This window comes from Centroberyx gerrardi, chromosome 23, assembly GCF_048128805.1.
Source record: "Centroberyx gerrardi isolate f3 chromosome 23, fCenGer3.hap1.cur.20231027, whole genome shotgun sequence".
Classification (NCBI taxonomy): domain Eukaryota; kingdom Metazoa; phylum Chordata; class Actinopteri; order Beryciformes; family Berycidae; genus Centroberyx; species Centroberyx gerrardi.
The window spans coordinates 9,464,767-9,489,992 of record NC_136019.1 but is presented as its reverse complement, the minus strand read 5'-3'; the positions used below and the strand labels follow the sequence as shown (position 1 = coordinate 9,489,992).

The window sequence follows — 25,226 nt, the reverse complement described above, 5'->3', positions numbered from 1 at the left end:
TTGTATAATTTTTTTTACATCATAATGATAAGAGTAAACACCTCTTTAGCTGGGTAACAACTTGTTGAGTCCGGTGAATGTAGGACATTGTGCTGGAGAGCCTCAACTCTCCCTCAGGACATCGGCCTGGGAAATAGAATAATACTTACACATAGTCCCTACATACAATGAGACTCAAACACACACACACACACACACACACACACTAACTCTAGGCACAGACAGGGTATGACACATGCTCAAATATAGACAGACAGACAGACAGACACACACACAAACAGTGGCAAACAAAGACGTATTTGTTCATGTCAGATTCCAGATGGGGGGGACTGAGGTCGGCGACTCTTCCCATGAGCCACTGCACTCTCCTACAGCCTACTGTGAATCTATTCTCCTGTGATATCTACTGTATCTCTCTCTCTCACTCCATCTCTCTGTCCCTCTCTATCGATCTGCCTTTCCATATCTTCTAACCATCTAATTTATTGGAAGTTATTCAATTCATCACTCACTAATCATCATTACCCGAGGTGATGATTTTGCTTTCAAACCTCAAAAGTATTACCAAGACAAACATAAAATTGGCACGTATATCATCAACATACCTCAATGTCTCCCTGGGGGAATTTTGTCATTTGTTTGTTTGTTATTAATCTATCAGTAGAGATTTGTGAAAAAAACACTTGGATATGATTTCAAGTATGTGAACAACTTGAAATATGCTCGATTTATCACACTAGAGATTTGGGCAGTCTCAAACGTGGAATCATCACTCGCAAGAGGAGATGGTCCTCGTGCTTTTTCAAGCATTCAAAATGGATTTAGCGAGGCCTTTTACTTTGCCCAGATCTGCACAAGATCAAGGAGTTGGTACGGTTTTTCACTGAGAGCAGCACAATGGGTTCAGTTGTTACAAAGTTATAAATAGCTTTTTCATGACTCCATTCATGGACTTTCTGACATGAACTCTGGGTTTTATCAAGCTATGTGCATCTAATAAGGATCTATCTTCAAAGTTTGCACTGTTTGACTTGAATGCACAAATATATGCTCACACACACACACACACACACGCACACAAGATTCCCTCTCTCCTCACACACACACACACACACACACACTCTCTGAAAAATCTGCTGCGGCCTGAAAAGACGACACGTGGCCGGCCATCCTCCGGCTCTGGTTCCAAGCGGCAGGGCGCTCAGTAAAAACATTTGGACCGGTCCGCCGAGGGGGACGTCAACACAAACACCTTCTAGAACACAAACACCTTCTAGAACTTTCCCACACTAGTCAACACAAACACATTCTAGAACTTTCCCAGTCTAGTCAACACAAACACCTTCTAGAACGCAAACACCTTCTAGAATGTTCCCTTAAGAACGTTCCCAGACTAGTCAACACAAACACATTCTAGAACGTTCCCCCTATCTATAGATACAGCCTCCTCAACTTTCCACTGTTCATAGCAGCCTAAACAGAGGCAAGACATATATACAGTGTGTTTGCATAGATGTAGAACACACACACACCTATTTTTTCCCCAAGATGTTATGCATGGGCTGTCAAGAACTAATAGAGTACACACACACACATACACATACACACACACATTCATGCACGCACGCACACACACACACACACACACAGAACAGCACCGCCACCCCCTGCTGTGACGTGGGTTGGGTTCTTGTAATTTCAAAGTGATGCAACCCGATCCGACAGAGCGTCTCCTTGGCAGGCTGGCAGCGCGCAGCACAGCACCCCGAGGACCTGCACCTGCCGTCCCCGGCGACCGTCCCCGGCAACAGACACCCGAACGTCACTCAAACCCCCGACGACGCCCAGAGTCATGGAAGTAAAAGAGAGGATTATCTTTAAATGGATTACAGCAAATTGATTACCGAAAAATAAAAAATAAAAAAATTGCCCGCAGTAATCAAATTACAGATGCCTTTGAAAAACTGTAAAAAAAATAAAAAATAAAAAAAAAAGTAATTACTTGAATTATACGGATTGAAGGGTAAAAAGGCATTGTGTTGTTGAGATTATGAAATATACTTTTTTTTATTTTATTTTTTTTTTTAAAAAGGAAAGTGGGTAGTCCACTCACCTTTCTATTTTTTTAGACAGATGGAAAGTAGAGAGGCAGCTAGGAAAGGGGAGACACAGGAAAGGATTTGATCCCATGCCAGCGGGGGCAAACATGTGGCTCCAGAGGCAGCAGGTTTCATCACTTGACTGCCTCTGGGCGCTGATTATAAATAAATCAGTTTACATAACTTCAAATATTATATAATCTCAATGGTAGATGACAACGCTGTTCAAATTACATTAAATTCTAAAGGATTCTGAACAAAATTCCATCAATTGCTTCACTATAGATTTACTGAACGTCTCGCTGCGGCTCTCTAATACAGAATGTTTGTTCTGTAATGAGACATGAAAAATATCTCAAGTCATGCCTTTTCTTTTAGCACATCCTTGTTTCCTCTCGCTGCCTCACCACTCAACTATTAGGATTTGCTGACAATTTGTAAGCAGCCAATCTGAAATGCATTACATTTTGAATAAAGCAATTCACCCATATCTCCCATCCCAGTCAATACCAGCAATATTTCACAAGACTAAGTGTGTGGGTAAGAGGACAGATGGGGAAGCAGAGGCAGAGGAAATGACAGTTCTATTCAAAGCTCACCTACTCTCTAAAAAATCCTATTAGTCATTCCTAAAAGACCAAGGTATGGATTTAAGAAAAACTCAAGAGTTTTGATGTACTTTGACCTGCATCTCAGTCTTAATGGCAGCAGCAACAGAAGTGCCTAAATGATTCTCTCCATAGCTGGAAAAATCCTGTATGCCTATGTATTGAGCACATCTGGGTTAAAATACAGTTATATAAGAGTAAAAAATAAAATAAAAATAAATATAAGGGATATAAATAAAAAGCATACAACAAAAATAGGTATTAAAAAATAAAAATAAAAATTGAACATATCTAAATATAAAATATTTAGGAATATTATATTATTAATTAATCTAGCAATGGAGAATTTGCTTTATCTACCAAGATAATTCAACATCCTTCAACAGCCTAATTTTTCAGAATATTATTATTATTATTTCAGAATAAATACAACTGCTAATTTGTTCTGGCCTTGTATGAAGACTTGGTGAATGACAGTTGGGGAATGGAGTGTGTGTGTGTGTGTGTGTGTATGTGTGTGTGTGTCTGTCAGAATGTGTGCTGATGAGATGGGGCGGGGCAGGAGGGACCAGAGGGCAACAGTGTTTTTTCGGAGGTCTGAGCACCCATGGATCCAGTCACTGTTGTGACTAGTGCAGCAGCGACATGTCAATGAGTCATCGAGCTGTCATGCCCTCAGTAAATTATCTCCTCTGTGTGTGTGTGTGTGTGTGTGTTTGCGTTTGTGTGTGTGTGTGTATATGTTTTATCTGTGTGTGGTGATGTAAACTGGGGAGCATACATTGCTGGGAAGTTACAAGGTGAGTTTGAAGGTAAAACAAATGTTACCTTGCAGTGCATTTGGATGAGCTGTTGACAAGGCAATTTGCCTGTGAGGTTTAAGCCTGACAACCACATTTTAAATTTGATTTCAATATCAAAATGTGTAGCCTAGACTGATCGTGTTAGGGAAATGATGGGTCACTATTACCAAGTGGGATATTAAACTAGAGGAGAGAAGACGGTGCTGAAGAGCCTCTATCCAGGATTGGCTGAACAAAGACGACTGGAACTACTGTCCAATCCTGGTGGGTTTTTTCTTCAGGGGGATGTGGAGAGCTGAATTGTCCTATAGCGCAAATTTTCAGGCATGTGTCATCCTTCAAGTCTGGCCCATGACCTCTGTTACATGCTCTATCTCTTAATTCACCATGTGCTATCTAATAAAGCAGAAATGCCTTCAAAATCAGTCAGCAAACAGGAGCACAACGCACTTTTTTGTGTTCATAGAAGGAAGCCATCCCCCATCAAATCGGCCCCTACCGGCAGGTTGTTCAAGTCTGATACAAGGTCAGAGTCGTAAATCGTTCCCTTTCACCACTCAACACGCTCCGCGGACCAACAGAGGTGAACATAAGCCAGTAGCCACCTCTCCGCCACTGGTGTCATTGTCACCGTATATCTCCACTGCCTCCATGTGACAACAAGGCCGCGTGTCATCTTAACGCACCGGAACTGCGAGGGATCTCCGAAACGCACGTCATGAAAAACTGGATATTGCCGACCATGGCTATAACATTACAAATATGACCATCGCCATGGTCCTTGTCTCAAATTTTGGGATTGGGGGGGGTGGGGGGGCAGATTCCGAGGTTGGTGTGTGTGGCAGAAGAGAAGGAGAAGGAGGAAGAGCCAGTGGGATCGTTGTCACATTGTGGTGGTGCTGGCTGGGTGTAAGGTTTCAGCCAGGGGGCAGAGGGGTGAGGGGGTGAGGACCTTGTCCCTACAGGCCAGATGCGGGCCGACACCTCACCCACTCAGGTCCCATAACTCACTCCTTTCAACTGCCAGGAAGAGAGATTGACACTGAGATTGTGATGCCATTGACAGTAAGCAGTGTTTGTTACAACAAGTACCGAGTTCAAGCATCAAGGTTGTCAAAATTGACTTCACCAGAAAAAAACATGCAAAACTTTGACAGGACATACCGTGCTTTTTTCTGCATGTCATCCCCTTTCACTGTACCCTCTTTCATGTCACTTTCTACAGTAGCAGAAATGTCATAAATCTACTGAAAAAAATAAGTTTGTAAAAACAAAGTTCTTTCCTGAACCAAGGAAAGCATGATTTACTGTTATTTTTTTTGGCCAGAATTTCAATCTCTTGTCTGCATTTATTCTTCCATTTTCAATATCATGACCTCCTCACCAAAATGCACAAATAGAAACTGATGCTCTTGGCTAGAGTATCACTTTATTAACAGTTCATATAGTACATTGTAAAACTGATATGACATATGACTTTCCTATAATTAACCATGAATGTGAAGAGATATGCTTTTGGGTTCAGGCAGTCCAGGAGAGAACCAATCATTGCAAAGCCCAGCGCTGCATTACTGTTAAAGAACCCAGTTCTGACTCATATGGGAAAATCTGGGTATGAAGATATGCAAATGAAGGTAAATGTGTTCCAGCTAGACAACTGACAATCCTCAATCTTGAGATAGCAAAAGAAAAGTCAAAGCAGTTTGCTCATTTGATGGCATTATCTTCTAGGCCCTGAGGCCCTGTATCTCAACAGCAAATTTAGGGGTTATTTAGGAGAAATTTCATAAAAAGTTTGTGCGTAAAGCCCAATAACTGACTTTTTGTTTTAATCAAAATTCAGTATAGTCATAATTTTAGTTACTGAGGAAACAAGAAACTGTTGAGTGGCAACAATTTTCCAAAACAGTTGCGAAGTTGGAAGCATAGAGTTTTTTTAGACTAACAAAATCCTCGATCATAATCACTACAATCCCGTGTCTCACAACCACAGCAAAGAACTGAGACAGACCAGAAAAAAAGTCCTTTCACTTCATATCATAGTAAATGTGGCCATGTAAATCCAATTATAGACAACGGCACAGTGCAGTCCTGCACTCTTGGTCACAAGACAATGTTCTTCTGGCATAAAACTAACCGATAGACGGCTGCTAATTTGGCGAAATGAGCATCCATCATGTCACGGAAGCCTGCCCCGCCCGCCGCCCGCCGCCGGAGCCTCGAGAAGAAGCTTGGAAATCCTCAGTAATGAGCGCCGGCCAAAAACAACTTCGGCTTCCTGCTGGCTATAGAAATGGACACGTCTCATTGCCCTTATAAAGCAAAGGGCAGAACCAGGGTAGGGTGCTCTGCATCCCTCACACACACACACATTCACTCTTATATAGTACATACACACACACGCACAATCACTAATACTTGACACAGACAGACAGACACACACACACATATCTCCTTAACATGGGCCAGGGTCCAGTTCCAACAGGGTCTTTACACGGGGCCCATAAGCATAAAGCCTCCAGACCTACTGAGGCTCCACCACAGGGCCGCAGGGTATAACTGTTTCTCACACCAGCACTGCTCAGCCAGTTAAAAATGACTCCTGCCAACACACACACACACACACACACGCACAGAATGTGACCACAGTACTGAGTGGTTTCTTTTTGAATGTAAGAGGTCGAAGAGGTGATTACCAAGAGACACTCGGGGCGCGGCGGGTCAGAGTGCTCTCAGATGTCCATCCTATCCCTTGTCAATCACTCGCAGAAAACCATCCCTTCTCTCTCTTTTTTCCCTAGACCCCCATCAACACCTCGCTCCCACACACATACACACACACACACACACACAACCAGTGTCACTATTGCCATTCTGTAATTGTAATGGAGCCATTTAATCCATCACTAGCAAAGATTTTACAGCAGCTTTATGGGCCTGTAAACGCTTTTAGTTCTGCTAAAAAGGCACAAAGCCTCACTTGAAGGCCTTTGTGCTCGGCTAACAGTTATGTAATGACAAGGACGAGATGGTCGTGTGTATGCGCGTGTGTCTGGAAACTGAAATCCAAGGAAAACAGTAAATGTAGCATAAACATGCAACAGTTTAGGACTCGCACTCTCAGCATCACAAGAAATAACATCAACATAAGGTTTTTTCATATTGCTAAACATCAATTTTGTGTTTCTGTCGACATGTCACTATGTTTGGAATGCTGACACAAAACTGACTGTCACCACTGAAGACTGACTGTTTAATATTAAGAATTAATGTTATACTTTAATGACAGCTAACAAAGCTGGCCATGCTACAGTCTCTTACTCGCTGGATATTTCTTTGTATTTGGTGGTGCACTTTCAGAGGTGACAGCAAGTATTCATATGTCAACACTTCAAAGATTTACAGGCTTATAATAATACCTGACTTCCATTTATCCCACACTGATTCACCTGCCTTGCCATGTGAATCTGTGTTTGTATGTGTGCACAACACACTTGGCAGTGACACCAGTTGCACCCCAGATGCGATTTCACGAGGCAAACAGTTTGCCTCCAGTCACTGCCTGTGAGAAGCAAGTGACCGGGTGTGCATGGCATGACGGGACAGGTGGCAACGTGAACCAGACCAGCAATTTTAAAAAAAGTTGAAAAAGTTTAATATTATGCAAATGAGCACGATGGTTGTGGCACGAAAACCAATCACATTAGGGTAAAAAATCTGGTTCTCAAATTTTTGTTCCTGGTTCCACTTCGTCTTGAGATGGAAAATGGACGAGAGAATTATTGTGATGGGATTTCCAAAATTACATGACCCATCTGTCATCTTATAAAAATGTTGACAAATGAATTAATACATGGATCTAGGTTATAGGACCCATTATTGCATACTTTATAGTTCGATTGGTTGGACATCACTTGCTACACGTAGGATGCAACACTGGTATAATTCTATTTATAAGGCCATCCTTGGCAAATTGCCTGTGTGCATTCATTCTAAAGTTTTATTGACACAAACAAGGCACAATCTTAGATCCAAGCAAGGTATCAAGTGTTGGTACAGAAGGTGCCAAGAGGAGTTTGTTTTATTTTGGTCCCTGGTCCTGGAATGAGCTGCAGTCACTCTCAAACTTGAGTCGCTCAGGTCATTGGCTGATTTTAAAAAGGAAATTAATGGCCATTGTCACTGAAAGCTGTTCTTGTTTCAGGCCGTAACTACATTACGTTGTCACTTGGCAGGTTTTATTTCCATTTTATGTTTTACATTTCAAGTGGTGTTTGTGTTTATTACTGGTGCTGCCTCTTGGCCAGGTCTCCCTTGTAAAAGACAAACTTGTTCTCAATGGGACGGGTGAAATAAAGAATAAATAAATAAATATAATCCCATTACAACCAAATAGTGCTGTGCTGCTAGAGCTGTGATTATGGGTTATATTTGGGCAAAATTAAATTAATAAAATGGAGAATTAGCTCTGATACCAGACTCGAGAAGACACCCAGTGAAACACCCACACTTTCGATAGAGCAAGTGGTCGTGGTTATGTTTGTGCTTGGTCTCCATACACCCTGAAGCCTAGTGGTTTGAGAAACCGTCCTGTAACCAAAAGGTCACATGTTTGTCTTGTCATGTGTCCTTGAGCAACACACTGAACCCCTGAGTGTCAGCTAAACACCAAAAATGTAAATGCACATGTGTAAAGCTCACCTCCACGCTCTCGTTGACCTCTATGCCCCCGTCGTTGTCATCGTCCAGTTGTTTGTGGATGTGGCGCAGGGCCTCCAGGCTGAAGCGGTCGTCGTCGCCCATGCATGGCGGCATCACCATCAGACAGGGGTCTGCACAGGACAAACACCACAGGTTACAGATTAAGATTAAGGAGAAAAGGCAGCCCTAGGTTGTGTGAACAATAATCACATGCCTACTGCTTCAGGAGCGAGCACGCCGTTTTGAGCAACCAGCGTAATTCATCATGTTCATGTCACCTTTAGGTTAACTCACTGAAGTCTTTTATTCGTGAATTAGCCTAGTTTGAATCACTTGGTGCACAGTACTGTTTCCTGTGGAAGAGAATTCATCTGCGATCCTGTACCAAGCACGTAAACACAGAATGGTCCGAGATGGAAGAGAGGTGCGATGCAACGTCCTATTAAATAAATGTCCTTTTGCACTGTACATCCGTCACTGTGAATACTGTCCTCCGATTCTGTCACCGTAACGACAGCTATCTCCAACGTTGTGCTGATGACAACTCACAAAACTGAACATTGCATGCCAGGGACTCCTCATCCGCTCAGTGTTTCTACTGGACTGTGTCGTGTGTTGTTGTCATTCCCAGAACGTCCCCAGGCTTCCCCCCTTGTTTTATTCAGATCCAAAGCCCCCCCCGCCCGCCCCCAGGGAAATGAGCCCATTATCTCCAGCCTTCCTAGCAGTGGACAGTGTGAGCTGGCCAGGTGCCAAACTGTCTCAGTGGGAACCACACAGTACACGCGCACGCACACACGCACACACACACGGATATTCACACAGACATGACAGAGGCAAATACACACACACAAAGAAACAGTGGCTTCCAGGGTATTCTTCGCAAAGATGCACAGGCAAGCAAACACACCCACAAGCACTTAAAATGCAGATACACTCTCACATACACACTCAAAATCACAGACATTACTAACACACAAGTTTTAGTTAACGAACTTACACACATAAAGGGTTTACACATTCATAAACACACAAACACCCACTCTAGATGCAAACATATGGAGAGGAACAATGGTGCTGAGCTGAAAACCTACAACAGCTTGTGTAAAGAGACCAGTACCAAGGCCTGGTCCAGTCCCACGATGCTCCCCAGTTTGGCAACTGTTTCAGACAAAACACAGTGACAAAGCTGCACAGAGGCCGAGGCGGAGACAGCTTCACCCAAACAATAGGAAGACACCAACACACACTCAAACACACGTACCACACACTCTTAGGCGCTGCTGCCTGTGAGCAGCGTTTCTCTATCAGAAGGGATATCAGGACGATGGAAAACGCAACAGAAAACAGACTCAGAGAACACAAACAAGTGACTGTAACAAAGTCGCTGATATAATGCTGACAATGTATAAAGCAGTAATGAGTGTTCCTGCTTTTGTTAACAGTTTGCAAAGTGACAGATGCTCTTTCTTTGCGTATTCTTTGGGTAAACAAAATGCATAAAATCAAATTAAATACTCAATATGTGAAATTAAAATATAATATACTAGTGGTGAGAAATGAAAAATACTTTTCTGAAGTATTCTTATGTTCCAAAATATTTGATTTCTGAATACTAATACAAAAAAAAGTCCTATACATAATCTCATGTCAAAGTATTTGTTTTTTCTAATGCAAAAAACATCAACATGCTTTTATTAGAAAATTACACAATTTCATTACTCTTACAAATTGAGAGTAACTAAACAATTATTTTACGTAGGAAAAAAAAAAAAAAGTAAAACAAAAAAAGCCTATCCATGAACATGTACAGTATATACAGTGTGACATTTTCTGTGTGTTTTTGATGTAGGATCTGTTTACTGAAGCAAGACTTGACACGTTAGCTATAGAGTTGCCACTTGGCAATCAAGAGGCAAATGGAGACATTTGATTGGACCTGAGCCCGGGCTAAGTTTGGATGAGAGGACACTGGGGAGGATGTCCGTGTCAAATGGAGAAACCAGCGTTGGCAAAAGGTTGTGATCGGGCTAAGCCTTACAATAATATATCGGCAAAAGTGAATTATACAGTAGCTTGGATAACACGGCAATCGCTTGTTTTTCTGTAAACAAGAGCGCTCAAGTGGAGAGGTGGGGTGGGATGATTGGAGTGAGTGGATCTATGTTGACTTTAAAACCACCTGTTAACACAAAGTGCTGTGGAAGCACCGTGTGACTAAGAGGCCTCATTGCAGAACATAATATTTAGTTAATGTGTTGACTTAGTCACGACTAGTAGAGAATCACCAAGCTACTTCCTGGTATGTGAATGTACCGCGCACCAATGCAGAGCTGGCTCAGGCTTGTGTGACTTCTACCGTACTGCCTGGTGTACGAGCGCACACTATATTTCCCTCATGCATGGCTGTAAGGGCTCCATGCGGCCTAAACAGCACATACACAGTACCATAATTCCCCTAAGCACTGTGCATGACAAAAGGCGCAAATGAACAAACAAACCAACGAACACAAAGAGCCCAGCTGTTATTGAAGTGCTCCTCCCAATAGCCTAATAACCAAGGCAAATATGTCAATCATTATTAGTTTCCTTTCTCTGGGATGACATGTTGACACTATGAAAATGTGTATCAATGCCAGAAAATGTGCAACATTATCCACACAATGAGGCTCTTTCAGATCAGCCATATTTCAGCAATGTCCATCTGTCCACTGTAAAAAGCATCTGATGCTTTAGCACAAGTTACATAATGTATTTGCTTAGCTCACCAGGGCAGTTTACATAGTCTATCGTTTGCATATCTATTTGGCTGTTTGGTTACTTAAACAGGAGCACAACTCAAATACTTTACTTGTGTTTTACATACACACACACACACATCCTATTGTGAGTCCCAGTTTAATTCTCTTTTTCATTCCCTGGTTTGCAGAGATGTCAGAAATGATACCAGCTTACTGTTATAAACAACTCTGTGATGATCTCTTTTTTGTCAATTCTTTCCATACTAGCGCCCTAATTCTGTTCTGCGTGTGTACAGAACCCTTCATGAACCGACTTATCTTCTGAAGCCTGTAGCGGAAAAGATAAAAAAGAAAAACAGCACTGTCATCCACTCCACTGACAGCATTCAGGCAGGGCCACCTGGTGTGCGATTCAGAAATAGAGAAGCACACTCTTTTCCTCCCAGGTGTCATATTTTGGGTGCGTTTGGGACAGTTGTGAGCGCCACAATGGGGAACCATGTGACGGGAAGTGGCCGTTGGTGACCCCCCGCATTCCGGGGGGACGCACGCAAAATCAAAACAGCCGGCAGAAGTAGTCCCGAAAGACGATAAAATTGGAAAGCACAGGGTTATTTTTAAACCATCGGGCTCCCAGTTGTCAGGATGTGGCTTATCTTGTAAAAGCTCAACAATGGCAGAGGTCTCCCTTGTGCACACACACACACACACACACACACACACAGATGTGAGTACACACACACAGCGTGCATACACAAATAGCAAAGCAGGGGTACAGTAATTCACTCTCGCAAACGCACAAATGCGCGCATGCTGTCACAGAGGGCAACCGCTTGGTTCAAAAGAATCTCACAACAAAAGCAGCAGTCTGTCAGCTGGTTACTTTAAAGTGACTGCCAACACTTCAAAACTGTATCTCGTTTTTTTCCTGCACAATATATGCATGTCATTATGTCTTCATTTTCACAAAAAGCCCGACTGCTCACTGTGTGAAGTGTGGGAACTGGGTGACAGCAAAGGCAGGCAGGAAGGAGTGCGTGGTGTGTCTGGTGTTTGCGGTGACTTATTGGGGACTTCCTTTGTGCCAGCACGCACGCACCCGTTCCCTCGTGGCATGCGGTCCTCGTGTTTATACAACTAAATCGATACAGCGAGCCCGGCTCCCTGGCCACAATGCATTCTGGGTGAGAGGTCTGCATGATGGGAGTTTAGAATGGCAGGGAAGAGCGTCTGTGCGTGGAAGTATCAGGTCAACGTCAACGTCTCCCGGCAGGTTTGCTTGCTTCTCTTCAATCCCTTTGATGGCTTGGTGCGCTAGTGTGATGGATATTGAAGTGACAGCGGGAGTAAAATTCGTTTCGCTCATATTCATAACACCTCGGATCAGTGGTGTGACAGCACTCTATATTCTCGATTAACGCATTAGGTCTACTAAGATTTCCAAAGAATGGTTCTTCTCCTTGCAGTGGAAGCAAACGGACACAAACATGTTCCAAGATATGAAATAAGATACCAAGACTTGTGGTATATTATGTATAATAAAGATGAATTGATGGAGTGTAAAGTTGAGTTACTCTCTCCTTTCATGGACCATTTTGGCTGACTATCTTCTTGGGATTATTACAGCCTTATATTATATTTCCAGATCATACACTTAAACCTCACGACGATTCTAGAATTATATAACTTTAACTATTGTCAAAAATTCTTTTTAGAGAACTTACATGAGATAATGTAACATTTTTGAAGGATCTTTCTTTTCACAAGAAATACACTGCACTCTAGTTTTTGCACAGATTCTGGTTAAGAAAACATTTCTCCATTTTTCCCCTTATTAAAATCCCCCCTTATTAAAGTCTAAATAATTAACAAACAAGGGCATTAAGTCAGTCTGCTCATTTGTCTAGTACTAACAGGGCAGCAGTAATTAACTGCAGTGTGAAAAACCCTGTAGTTGTTTGGTCCCACAGATGGAGCCGATAAGCGGAAACAGTAGCCTGAATTGTGTCAGCTTTTTTTCCCCCATGGGCTCGAGGCTCCAGCACCAGCAGAGATGCTTGATGGCGGCCCTTCAGCCCACAGAATGAGCTCTCCACCTGGGAGGAGGTGCGGGCCCCCCTCCACTCCCCTCCATCTGACTCGCATCCCCATCTTGGATGAGGAGTCAGATTCAGCGTAAGAGTATACGGGCTGTGGGAGGGAGCGGGCGGGCGGGGGGCTGAGACGGCGTGGAATTAAGATGGTAGGATATGAAGAGTCTGACATGCGACTCTAGGGAGCCAAGAGGGACACGGGGGCTGAAGTGGCCTCTTTTGACCCGCAGACTGCTCAAGATTTCTCACTCTCCCCAGCCATCTCTTGCTCTCTCACACATTCTCACTCTCCCTCACACTCACACACACCATCTCTGTCTCTCACAAATACACACACACACAAACAGCACGTACATCACTGTCAAGGCGGCAAAGATACAAAAGCGCACACATGCTCAAATACTGCATACACTCACACACACAGGATGTGTACCAGTATTGACTTATGTTTTATATTCACATATACAGTACATGTTCATTCATGTGTCATGTGTCTAGGTGACCACTTCCCTAAAACTGAATTTTCCGATGTGGTAAATCATACCCATCTGCTACTCCATGCAAACACTACTATTTGCAATAATTATTATTTGCAAATACTGTTTGACCTAGATCTGGTTAACAGCATGTATATGGTCGACTACATATGAGCGGATAACTGGGTTGCCACAGCATAGCCTCAAAGCTTCACTCAAAATGCAACTATTGAGATTCAATTTCACATTTAAACAAATCCTGGGGAAAGTCTGGGTTTTTTCCATTATCCTGATGCACAACTGATGCCAGACAGATTGTAAAATTATATTGAAAAAAATCCAATTTAAAATGTCAGATTTTCAGAGACAGCTAATCTCAGGCCAAAGATAATCTTGGTGTAGTTCCTACAGTCTCTGTGCCCAGCTTGAAACATCTGACCACAGATTTGTGTGCCTTGAGAAATGTCTCCGGACATTGTCACTAAGTTATTTACCTATTCAACAACTATTTAAAATATAGGTTATTTGGGCACAGATAGATAAATTGATCCCTGTAGGGTATTTTCCTCTCACCCGCCTCCACAGGCAGGTCAGAGGTCAGGCTCAACTACAGAGCAGCTTCCCTGGAGCTGGTAGGGATTCACTGTCTTGCTCCAGGACACTTCAGCAGGGCGGATGTTTGTCGAAACTGAGCCTTGAACCCGCTTCCTCTGGTTGAACGGGAGTCTCCCTATTCACTACGCCTGTGGTTCTCAAAGTGGGGTCCACCCCCCCCGCCCCGGGGGTCCTTGAGGAGGTTCCAGGGGGTCCCGACAAAATGAGGAATAGCATAATTTCACCATTGTTTAATTGATCAGAAATAACTCCAATTAGAGATGTAGAAAAATGACTATTCTGATCATCAAGTTTCACTCTCACCACTGGTATCTCCCCACCTACAGTATAGAGTTATACATTTCAATTCTAAATCTACAACAACAAAAGCCTTCTCATATTGGTCCCTTGGGGGTCCTTGACATGAAAATGTTTGAGAACCCCTACGCTACGCCATCCTGCTGTCCCAATGGTGAAAAACAGATAGAGCCATCATCTGTCACTCGGTTCTCCAGCCATCCCACACAGCAAGGTGCATCCAGCAGTGCACCTAAATCTTTCAACATATGTTAACAAGCCGTGGCAGCCATGTCAGCAGTTCATTACAGCCGCTGGCACCGTTCCAAACTCTGATCAGTTTTCACACATTTACGATGCATGCACTTATCATACATACAGGTCATAAGTGAGATGTCAAATGTAGGCTACATTTTCATAAATTCCTGTTATTTTATTGATGTCCTTAGCATGCCATGAGTTAGGAGCGATTGGGTTCTTTTTACAGAAAGCACATTTTTTAATTGCTTTTCACTGACACAATACAGTCAAAAGGCTCTCCTCACTTCTACATTCGGGCTGCAGGATTACATCTTAAAGGATAAGGCTGGTGTTTTTTAATGCATTTCTTACCATCAACAAATCCTATGAAAATAACAAAATCAACAATGCGTTTGCTCTACTCCCGTTACTTTCTGACTTCACACGTACCGTTTTTAGCCGTCAACCCGGAAGTCATTGGCTCCAACTGTAAGATAAAAACCTTGAAATACAGCTCACAAAGATATAGTTTCAATTTTAAAAATCGCTAACTGTTACCACGAAAAGTCAGGCTGTTGAAATTATTACCAAATCAAATTCAAATGGGAACAAATTCTTCATTACGCCGGGGACTATTTTCAGTGCTACGGAACTACTTTCCTGAGATCGCAAACGTGTTTACAGCCGGCTTATTAAGTTGTTTGAGGAAAAAGTCGGCTGGCCCGGTGCATAGTGATGATGAAATATGTTGCCCAGAGCAACGGCATGGCTCTTTCATGTGTTTTTAATCGCTTTTTTAATACAATGGAGTTCTATGGCTGCTGGGACATGGCTGCATTGGGCACCGGCTACATGGACGAGACTTGTTGGCAAAACAAAATCATTGCTGATTTTGTTATTTTCATAGGATTTGTTGACGGTAAGCAATGCATTAAAAAACACCAGCCTTATCCTTTAAATGACAATCTAGATTAATTTGTTATATATTGTGATCATGATTATTAGTCGTAATGATTTGAGAAAAACATTGTTGCAATTTCCCAATTTTCCAACATTCACGATTGTATCAATTGGCAGTTAGATCTCATTGGTTAAGTTGACCTCAATGGGCAGTGCCAAAAACACAGTTTTTCAATTAACATTTGGCTGAAGCCTAGTGAAAAAGGCAAGGGGTAAGAGAGGGAGGAGCTAATATTATGAAGCCTGGCATTCTTGCTAATAACTGAAAAAAATGCAATCTAGCCAAACCAAAGATAACGGAGAAGGAAGGAAGATACTGCACATGCTATTCCAAGTGTAAATGCATAGGGTTATTATTCTCTATTATTCTCCTCTCACTGTACAACTGTCTAAAATTACAATATTAATAATTAATGAAGAAACCTCATTAATTTTCATTACTAATATCAAATTTCACCTCATGAAATGGGGGCACCTGCTAAAGTTGTTTTTGTTTTTACTAATTTAAAGACATAGATCTCACACCGCTATCTGTAGCTTACGCTGTTTTGCCTAAATCAAATAAGCCTCTCTCAGAAAAAAAAAAAGATATCGGTCTGAATGTGAGACACTCATTGACTCCCAGCCAAAAAAGAAGTAGTCTAGTCTGCCTAACGGTAGTTAAGTCAGAAGTGAGACTTATCGCTTTGCCTGTATACTGTCTGGCCAAACTTATCTAACTTCAGTTATCTAGGTTAGCTAGTTAGCCTAGCTGACCTTCCAAGATCAAGCCATACTAGCCTATAGCTATCTAGGTAACCTTGCAAGATTATGAATGCCATGGTCATGAATTAACAGAAAAAAAGACATTGCCATTTTTAATTTATATTTTGACCAGAGTTCTGTGTTTGCCATTCAGTTTAACCAGTTAGTAACTTGCGCTCTGACAAACTGTGGTTCTTTGACTCCAGCCATTGAGGTTTGTAAGATTATTTCTGCCTCCAGAGCAGCTCTGACTCCGAGAAATGTTTGTATAACTAAACCCAGTATTCTTTTGGTCCTATTATTGAAACAGATCCTGTGCTCTGATCCCTCTGTCTCACACGAATATAGGAATAAAGTTCCTAATAATACTGAATTCAATATGGCGATCGGATGCTCCAAATTTACTAAGGGGCGAGGTGGGGAGCAAGGATGTGACGTCAATGTGAGCCAGACTTGTCCCCTGTACAGACTGCCCATATGGCAGTGTCATAAGTCAAGCTGACGGGTCAGTATTAAAGGCAAGTAAATAAAGCTTCTCGAGAGTCTACCATTTCAGCTCATCAGCAGCCATTAATAAGACACAAATATCATTAGCTGCCTACAAATGCCACCAGCTAGTGCAGAGAGTGAGAGAGAGTGGGAGAGGGGGAGAGTGAGAGAAAGAGAGGTAGTTCGGTGAAAGGGAAGAAACAAGATACACAATGTGTTTGTATGATACTCTCAATTTGCACAAGCTCTTAAAATGGATGTGTCACAAGCAAACATTTGAAACCGCCCTCCTTCGCTATGGTTTCTTATTCATCCGGTTGCACGCACTGACGAGAATGACAGGAATTTTTTAAGGAAGCTCAGAGACTCTTAAAGTAGGCAGTCAGACAAAAGTTGGGCAGCATTTCAGAAGTGTGACACTGAACAAATGCATGGCTTTGCACTCATACTGTACAAACATGTAAATCTCTTGGAGGGAAAGCATCCGACAGAAGATAGCAAACTTCTCCATCTCCCTTCCCCTTACAAATCAAATGGTAACGGAATTCTCTATCTTGATGCGCTGTCTAAATAAAGTTACTATTTATGTGCCATGCTTTGGGTTTTTGTTATGTTTGAGCAACGGCCAACATTTCTCATTTGATGTGTCTAAATTTGAGTTTGCATGAGCTACCACTATGCTGACGTGGGTTTTCTAATTACCCAGGATGCCCCAGGGCATGACAGAAGGATGTGTGAGAGGTGTGGTGTTACAGCAAAATCATCAATGAGCAAACACAAAAGCAGCTGGGGACATGGTGATATGGTGACACAGTGTCAGTAACACCATGGGCGCATGCACACGCACACGCACACACATATATATATTACCCCCTTTCCCGGACAGGAGTCATCACTTCTTTAAAATACTCACATACAAAAACACAATCCAGATTTCTCAAGTGCCACCTATATAGAGTCAGAGGGTCACATTTCTAGCACTATCAAAGCCTACCTCAAGCACACACACACACACTCTCTCAACGCAATAGTGTGGGCTTTGCCAGGCTCCAGACGTTTTCAGCGTAAATCATGTTTAAACCAAATCTGATCCATCATAAAACTGTATTATCCTTGTCCCAATTTCTCACAAGCAATTCAGTGATGCTTTGGACACGATGATGTGAACAATACAGGTTCACTTCAGCTGGGTCAGCTCAGGCGACTGCACAAGTGTGTATTTTCAGTGTGTTTCTACAAGTGTCCCTCAATCATTTGGGCTCTGCTCCTACAGAAAGTTTGCTGCAAAGATGAGACAGAGTCCACATATTGGGCAGACAAAACCCTTCCACTCCCCCTGTCTCTGCTGCAATACATGATATGGGCCTCTTCATCTTTGACCTGTTGAACCAAGTAATTTCCACCCAACCAGGGACATACCTTGCCCATCTAAACCGCCTTAACGGGCATCAGTAATCCTCTGCTTAGGCCACAGCTTAGAAAGAGGGCAAATAAGGGGGGGGAGAACTAGAGCAAAACGTGCGGAGGCCCACCAAGTCTGATCTAAAAACTTCCAGAAAAGGAGACACTCCTTGCGCCTGGGCGTCCCTGGAATGCTTCAATAAAAGCCGGAACACGAGATGTGTGATGTACGCGGCCGGCCCAAGGAAGAGAGCCGGGGGAAAGAAAATAAAAGACAAGAGTCCGAGCGCTCGTTTAATTAGTTCACTTGCCCTCCGACATGCTCTTCTGGATATAAGGTTAATGGATTTTATGTCTACAGAGAGACAGAGGCACAGAGAGAGAGAAGAGGGCAAGAGACTTAGGAAGAGAAAAGGCAACAGAAATGAGCAATGAATAGGATGATGAGAAGTCCCCATGCATTGGCAATATGACAGTTCTATGGAGCCCGGTGGTAATGGGATCCACCGTTCTCAGTGGACAGCCAGTGAACCTTTTGAACAGCAGCGGGTACGAGACAAGATAAATATTATTTGTCTATGTCAAGCACAGTACTGTACAGAGAATACGTCCCGGATGCACCAAAGAACTGGGATTAAGTGTTTCGGGGAGGAAGGGCTGAGGGTTAAGACTTTCCCACCGGACTAGTCCTGAGACAGATCTCTCCCGGGGGAGGGATGGCACCCCCGTATTGTCTGACCTTGTCACAAACCTTACCCAGGATCCCATCAGACAGCAGGTTGCGTCTGACCACATGCCATTTTTATCTTTCAAGGAAGGATCAGTTCACTTATAGCCTAATGAATAGGATTTCGAATACAAATGAAACACAATTTGACTTCATTGACATGTTCAAAGCATGTCTTAATGTTTGCTCTTTCTTTGATCTTTGGCAAAGTAGGAGGATGTATAAAAAAAAAAAAAAAAAAGAAGCTTAACCATGCTCAAGATGGAGGCGTCCTGGTGGTTCAGTTGCCTGGGTCTGGCCTGGGACTTTTGTGACATTTCTTCCCCAACCCTACCCCAATCTTTCCTGTCTACCTTTACTGTCTAATAAAGGCGAAAATGCCCAAAAAATAATCGTAAAAAAAAAATGCTCAAGATGTCCACAAGCCATTAATATCTGTAACGCCCAAATCCTTATCTCAGACCTCTGCTGTGCATAAGCAGAGCTCAATGCGCCTAAGTAGGGAAAGATTCTGAAATGACATTTTTGTGAGGGAGGGAATATAGAGAGCAGCCCGTTTAAACAGTTTGGAATTACAATGTCATTTTACTGATTTACCTTTTAACCTCCAAGGTTTGTCAAAACAAACCATGATGTCTGTGCTCTCAGTGGGCAATGCACACCAGACATACCACAAAATAAAACAAATCACTATTTATTTGAGTAATTTTGTTATAAATCAGTTCGGAAGACTTAGGTTTTTAGTTTTATTTGGTAGCTGGTAGAGACTAATGTTGATGGTGCATTTGGACACTTCTGCTTTTGCATCGGAACGTCTTGGTGTTGCTGTGTATGCGTTACAACTTCCTGCCTGACAGGATTCTATTGTTTGTTTTTGATGTTGTGTTCCTATATATGGAAGTTGGCACGGAAGCTAACAATATGTGACACACTTCAGAGAATAGCAATGTATTTTACGTTTGAGTTTAATCCAAAAAAAGAGGCTTGTCCCATCTGAAAAACACCTCAGAGCTATGTGCCCACGTGATGTGATACCCATGTTAAGGACAAACGTGCAACAGATGCCTTCGTCTGTGCGGCAGCAACTCAAAGACAAAATGTCAACATGCTCAGTGACATGACACATTGCTTATTAGCACTTAGATACTTCTAAAGGTTACCGTCTCCCTATATCTTACAAATGAACACAAGCTACTGTCTCCGACGTGAAATACAAGCCAAACCAACGAGGTGCGGACGGAAAGCCTAAACCTTTAACACACCTTTGAACCCTTTGCTTCTGGAGAGAGAGAGGGGAAGAAAGCAAAATGAAGGTCATTCAGTTGTTCTTCCCGGGTCCTTCGATGTGTAATACGAACTGGGCCCGTTTTGGACCAGATCAAGGGGAGGCTAAGTGGCTCCTGAGAACCCACCTGTTGGTCCGGACACACACCTCTGTTAGTGGCGCTAAGGTGGATTAGCGGTAAACTCGCACCAGCCTAATACACAATGCCTGACCGCGACATGGAGAAAAGACTTCTACTGCTTGCTTGATAGTTATTTATCTCCTGTACTTATTTTTCTGCAGGAGGAGGTACTCCAAATAAAATCAACCAAGATTAAGAAGAGAAGCTTTTGTGATCAATAAAAAATCACGTTGGTTCAGAGTAAAATACCCCCAGAAAACATGGACGTTCTTCTATGATAAAACTTTAAGTTATTAACAAAGAACTAAGTGAAAGTTGGAATATATAATCTTTTTGATTAAATTATGTCAAGGGAATGATACATAAAACTTTGCAATCTCACACGCAGTGCATGAAAAGATTTGACGGAGGCGAAGCACACAGGAATGGCTCCCCACACTCCTTTTCTCCCACTTTTCTTCCCTGGTTATGTCTGCGTCTGTGTGTGTTATGCTCGGCCGCTGCTCGTAAATGAACGTGTTATGAGCGTACGTCGGAACATGAACTTCGGTGGAGACAGAGTCGAGAGTCGAGAGCATACCAAAGAAATCCACACCGCTCTTTGCCCCTCTTGCCCAGACCACCACATCACGTGCCCCCTGCCAATGGAAAGTCCCTGAAATCAGAGGGGCCTGCTACTTGCATCCAATATCTAACTTTAAATCGCACTCAAACATACATAGACCCATTTGCCTGAATTTGAATAGGAGATCAGTCATAGACATAATATTCCCTGGTTCCCTGTGTACTCAGTGCAACTGCAAGATACAGTGAATGTCCCTAAAATGTGAAGTCAGTTTAATTTTCTACTTTCAAGGTATTCAATATTATAACAGCGACCTTAAGTGAGAAGTAGGCCTAAATAACTTCCTCTGTAGTCGCACATGAAAAGACAAAAACAAAAAAAAGGAAGATGGTGAAGGAAACCTTTGTAGCTCAAATCTCTTGAAGCTCATAACAAATAAAATGTAGCTTGTAATTTAGCTTGTGGTGCTGAGAAAACTATCGCTTCAAGATGTGAATCGTAGCAGACAAATGTGGCAGACCAGGAAATGTGAAAGACAAAGGGAGAAAACCACGGCAACAATTTTAGGCTTCTGTGAAGGGCACGGCATTGGCTTCTTCCTGTGTTAAAGTGATGAGTATTATCACACCAGAATAACTCCCTCATAACACGACAACACTGTGGACAACACCGTGACCCCTAGCAGCCCTTCTGTGCTGGAAAAACTGTAGAGGGGATGAGAGCGAGTTTCTTTCTACTTTTATGCCTGACAATGTTAAAGTAACAGAGAAGAGACAGACAGAGTGAGAAAGAGAAACGAGACAGCATTTGCATACGCCCATCAATGCGTGTGCTTTTTTGTGTTCCTTTGCATGCTTCTTTTTCTCCCATCGACAGTGTTTGCCGGTTTGTGTGTATCCGTCAGAGCTTGCATCCGTCATGACGGGTTGACCCAGCCAAGAGCCCTTGCATTGCCAGCTAGGGGATCAACACCTTAAAGTGCGGGTGAGGGGGGACAACAATAGCCCCCACTGGCCCGGGGAGAGGGGAGACGGTTCTGCTGGTGTGGTGCTAATAGGCCACTCACAGCAGGAAATACTGTACAACTGGCTACAGTGACCTACATCTCCCACTGAGGCGCTTTCTGCATGAGCGAACCAGCTCCGTGGCTGCAAATGTTGTTGGGTTATGAATGAATTATCTATTCGCGACATGTATACGGGGGATACATTAAGTCTACGCTCAAAGTTGTTTGACGTTGACAAAGTGGTTGAGGAGAGAATGGTGTGACTGACTTCATGATGATAGATACAGACTGGAGGAATTGACAAATATGCTATTCAAGTGGGTTAAGTCTATTGCTCTCTATTCACTGCTGAGAAATATTTTAATTAAATGGTTACAGACACAGAGGTGCTGCATCCTAACCTAAGTCTAATACTTCCAGACCTGGGCCCTTGCAAAGTGCTGTCCCAATGCTGGGATTAACAACAATTTAACATAGCCTACATGCCAATGAATTAGGTCATCGATTATGTCTCGGTGCATGTTAGCGACACGTTTTTATATCCAACCCTCTGCATTGTGGGATGACTGGCGACTGGGAGCAAAGAGGAGAAAACCATTAAATAAAGCCCCATTATCTCCCTGGTGAGCCTAGCTGAAAGTTGAGCCCGGCCCACTGCCGCGATGGCAGATCTCAGTTATAAATGAACACTCTGAGCCGTTGTCCATGTCACCGCCAGGTCAGGCGCAACCACAACAGCGACCGCGACGGAAAACACACATGGAAAACTTCACCAGTGGCTTTATAAATACCCCGGCGGGTCTCTGCGCTCTGTTCTGTTTGGTGACGGGCCTCATTAGGGCGGATCACAACCCCAAAGCCCCTGATTGAGATGGGCAGCAGCTGTCCAGTGGAGGGGAAGCAGACTGGGCACCCGAGTGGCGTCAATAGGACGACGCAGTACCAGCCTCCCATCTGAGACTAAACACTTGGGTAATAAACTCTGAAGCGGGACTCTTGTACTCATTTGGAAGACGGATTTTGAGTTGATGCCATAACTGCATTCAGTAATGAAATGGGGGCAAATATTTAGGAATGGTAATTGAGTTGAAAATCTATTTAGTTCACTTCTCATAAACATCAGTGGTCTGAGAGTTGGTTGAAGGGTTTTGGCTGAGGTTGATTTTAAGACTTCTGGAGCAACACCAAATGATTTTGATCATTTTTTTTGTCATTTTGTTCCTTCAGAACAGACTGGTGAGACAAAGGGAACGGGTTTGCCTGTCGAATCTCTGAGCTGAACTACACAGAACAAGGACATTATGAGGCGGTCCAGGTTCACACTATCACTCTGTCACTCGTAGCCCCAGAGAAAACCCAAAACTCAGTCCAAGGCCCCAGCGGCACAGTAAGAAAGCCTGGCTTTTCTCAAGTGTGCGCGTCTTCCAGCAGAGGAAGTATCCCAAAATGCACTGCACTGAAGCACAGGGTCAACAAGCACTTGGAGGATATGCAAATGTTTACCCTCCTTTTCAAACAAATCACTTTATTAATGCGATCGCTACGTTCTGAGATAGCCATGTCACTTCTGATTTAGCCATAGTGCACTTAGTCTTGAAACACAGTGATATGCAAAGAACTGTCTGGCTCAAGCTTTTAGTGAAGTCAAGTTCTTCAAGTGGCTTTACAGGTATAGCAGGTATAGAAATACTGCAGATGACTAACTGTAGGGTGTAAAAAGGTAATGAATCTCCTCATGCCTGTCTTACTACATATATGTGTCAATGTAATATAAGCTGAAGTTATGTAAAGCGTATGCTAAATGGAGGTCCTGTATCTGAGATCATCTTGCAGACGCATCACTTGAGAACTGGATGTTCCTCGCAGCTAGAGGGAAGGGCTTTGTTTGTTGAAACGCCAAACAAGCTAAATACACAACACCATTAAAACAGGAGGAAGACCACGTTCACAGTGCCACTCAAGCGAGCCCCGTTGCAAATCACTCTCGCTCCCTTCCCACTTGTATCGCGTCTGTTCTGCTGATTGCATATCAGTGTGTGTATTTGCATGCTCAAGGAGTGACAAGGCAAATTGTGATTCTTATGGTTCATACAACTTTTGAATTGTGCCTGTGTTTTAAATCTTGCTCAGTGTGATGCATGCAGCAGTGTATGTGAGTAGATTTACGATGCTGCACACTGATGAAAACGGCCACAATGAGGTTTAATAAGTTTTCAGTAGTAAAAAAAATAATAACCAAGACGAATGCCATGACCACAAAGGCCTGAAAGATGTCATTTCACTTCAACTAAAGCCAACTGTGAGTTCACTGTGAGTTCCAACACGAGCACAAAACCAACTCTAAACCATGACCTCCTATTAAGCTTTCCATGCGCAAAATCATGTGCCGACTGGTTATCTAACGTAGCCAAATTCATCCTGCTCTTTCTTCCTGGATAAGTTCCTGGAACAAGAAGAAACATCAGCTCGCTTCCCTAGATGATCGGTCATTTGGAAGGCAACACAGGATTCCTACACATTTTCCATTTCTAAATTACATACTTTTTCCTCGACCTTACTTTCTGCACTACATTTGAAGATGCTGGTTGGTGTTCAATTTGATGGTAGCTAGTAGTGGGTTCACAAATATGACTGCCAACTATGACATATCTAACTATCTGGTTATTATTCTTCACAGAAACAAAGATCATGATTTGATGAATGACAGGAGGTCTACAATTACATAATATGTTTAATCATATCTGGATCACTTAACAAAAAACGCTTTTCTAGTTTCCAGACCTGCTCAGGAACTGTGACAGGATCCATTTAAGAGGTCAAAGGTGATTAAGTGCTCTCACAAGCGCTTATATACACCAAATGGCATACTTATGTAACAATCCTCCATCACTGATCTCCTCTTTCATTCTTCACACCCAAAGCCCGCCTCCCCAAACCCCTCGCCTGTTCTTTTGAAGACCCTGCATCAGCAGGGAGCTGCTTGACCTCCCTCCCCCTAAAGAACAAAAACTGTCTGCAGACGTAATGCACCAAATGGTAAACCTCATTGCCTTAGTCTCACCACCTGACCTCTAGCCGCCCGGTAGGAGACAGGTTTTGAACCCCAAACTGTTTCCCTAACCACAGCCATGTCTGGAATATCCATTAGTGGAACAAGAAATCCCTTCATTAGTGAGACTGTCACACTCATATATGCATATGTGCATGCCTGTACATCTGTCAGCACACACTAGTCACTCCTGAGCAAACACAGCACTCAACAACATAACCTCATTT

At 42.9% G+C, this 25,226-nt stretch overlaps 1 protein-coding gene across 1 annotated transcript in view; it reads right to left on the bottom strand.

The window, feature by feature from the left end:
- stim2b (stromal interaction molecule 2b) overlaps positions 1-25,226 on the bottom strand; it is a 44,695-nt gene that overhangs the window by 16,172 nt on the left and 3,297 nt on the right. Inside the window, exon 2 of the mRNA XM_071908109.2 lies at positions 8,212-8,342. Coding sequence (XP_071764210.1) covers positions 8,212-8,342 — 131 coding nt within the window. The remainder of the gene's footprint in view (positions 1-8,211; positions 8,343-25,226) is intronic.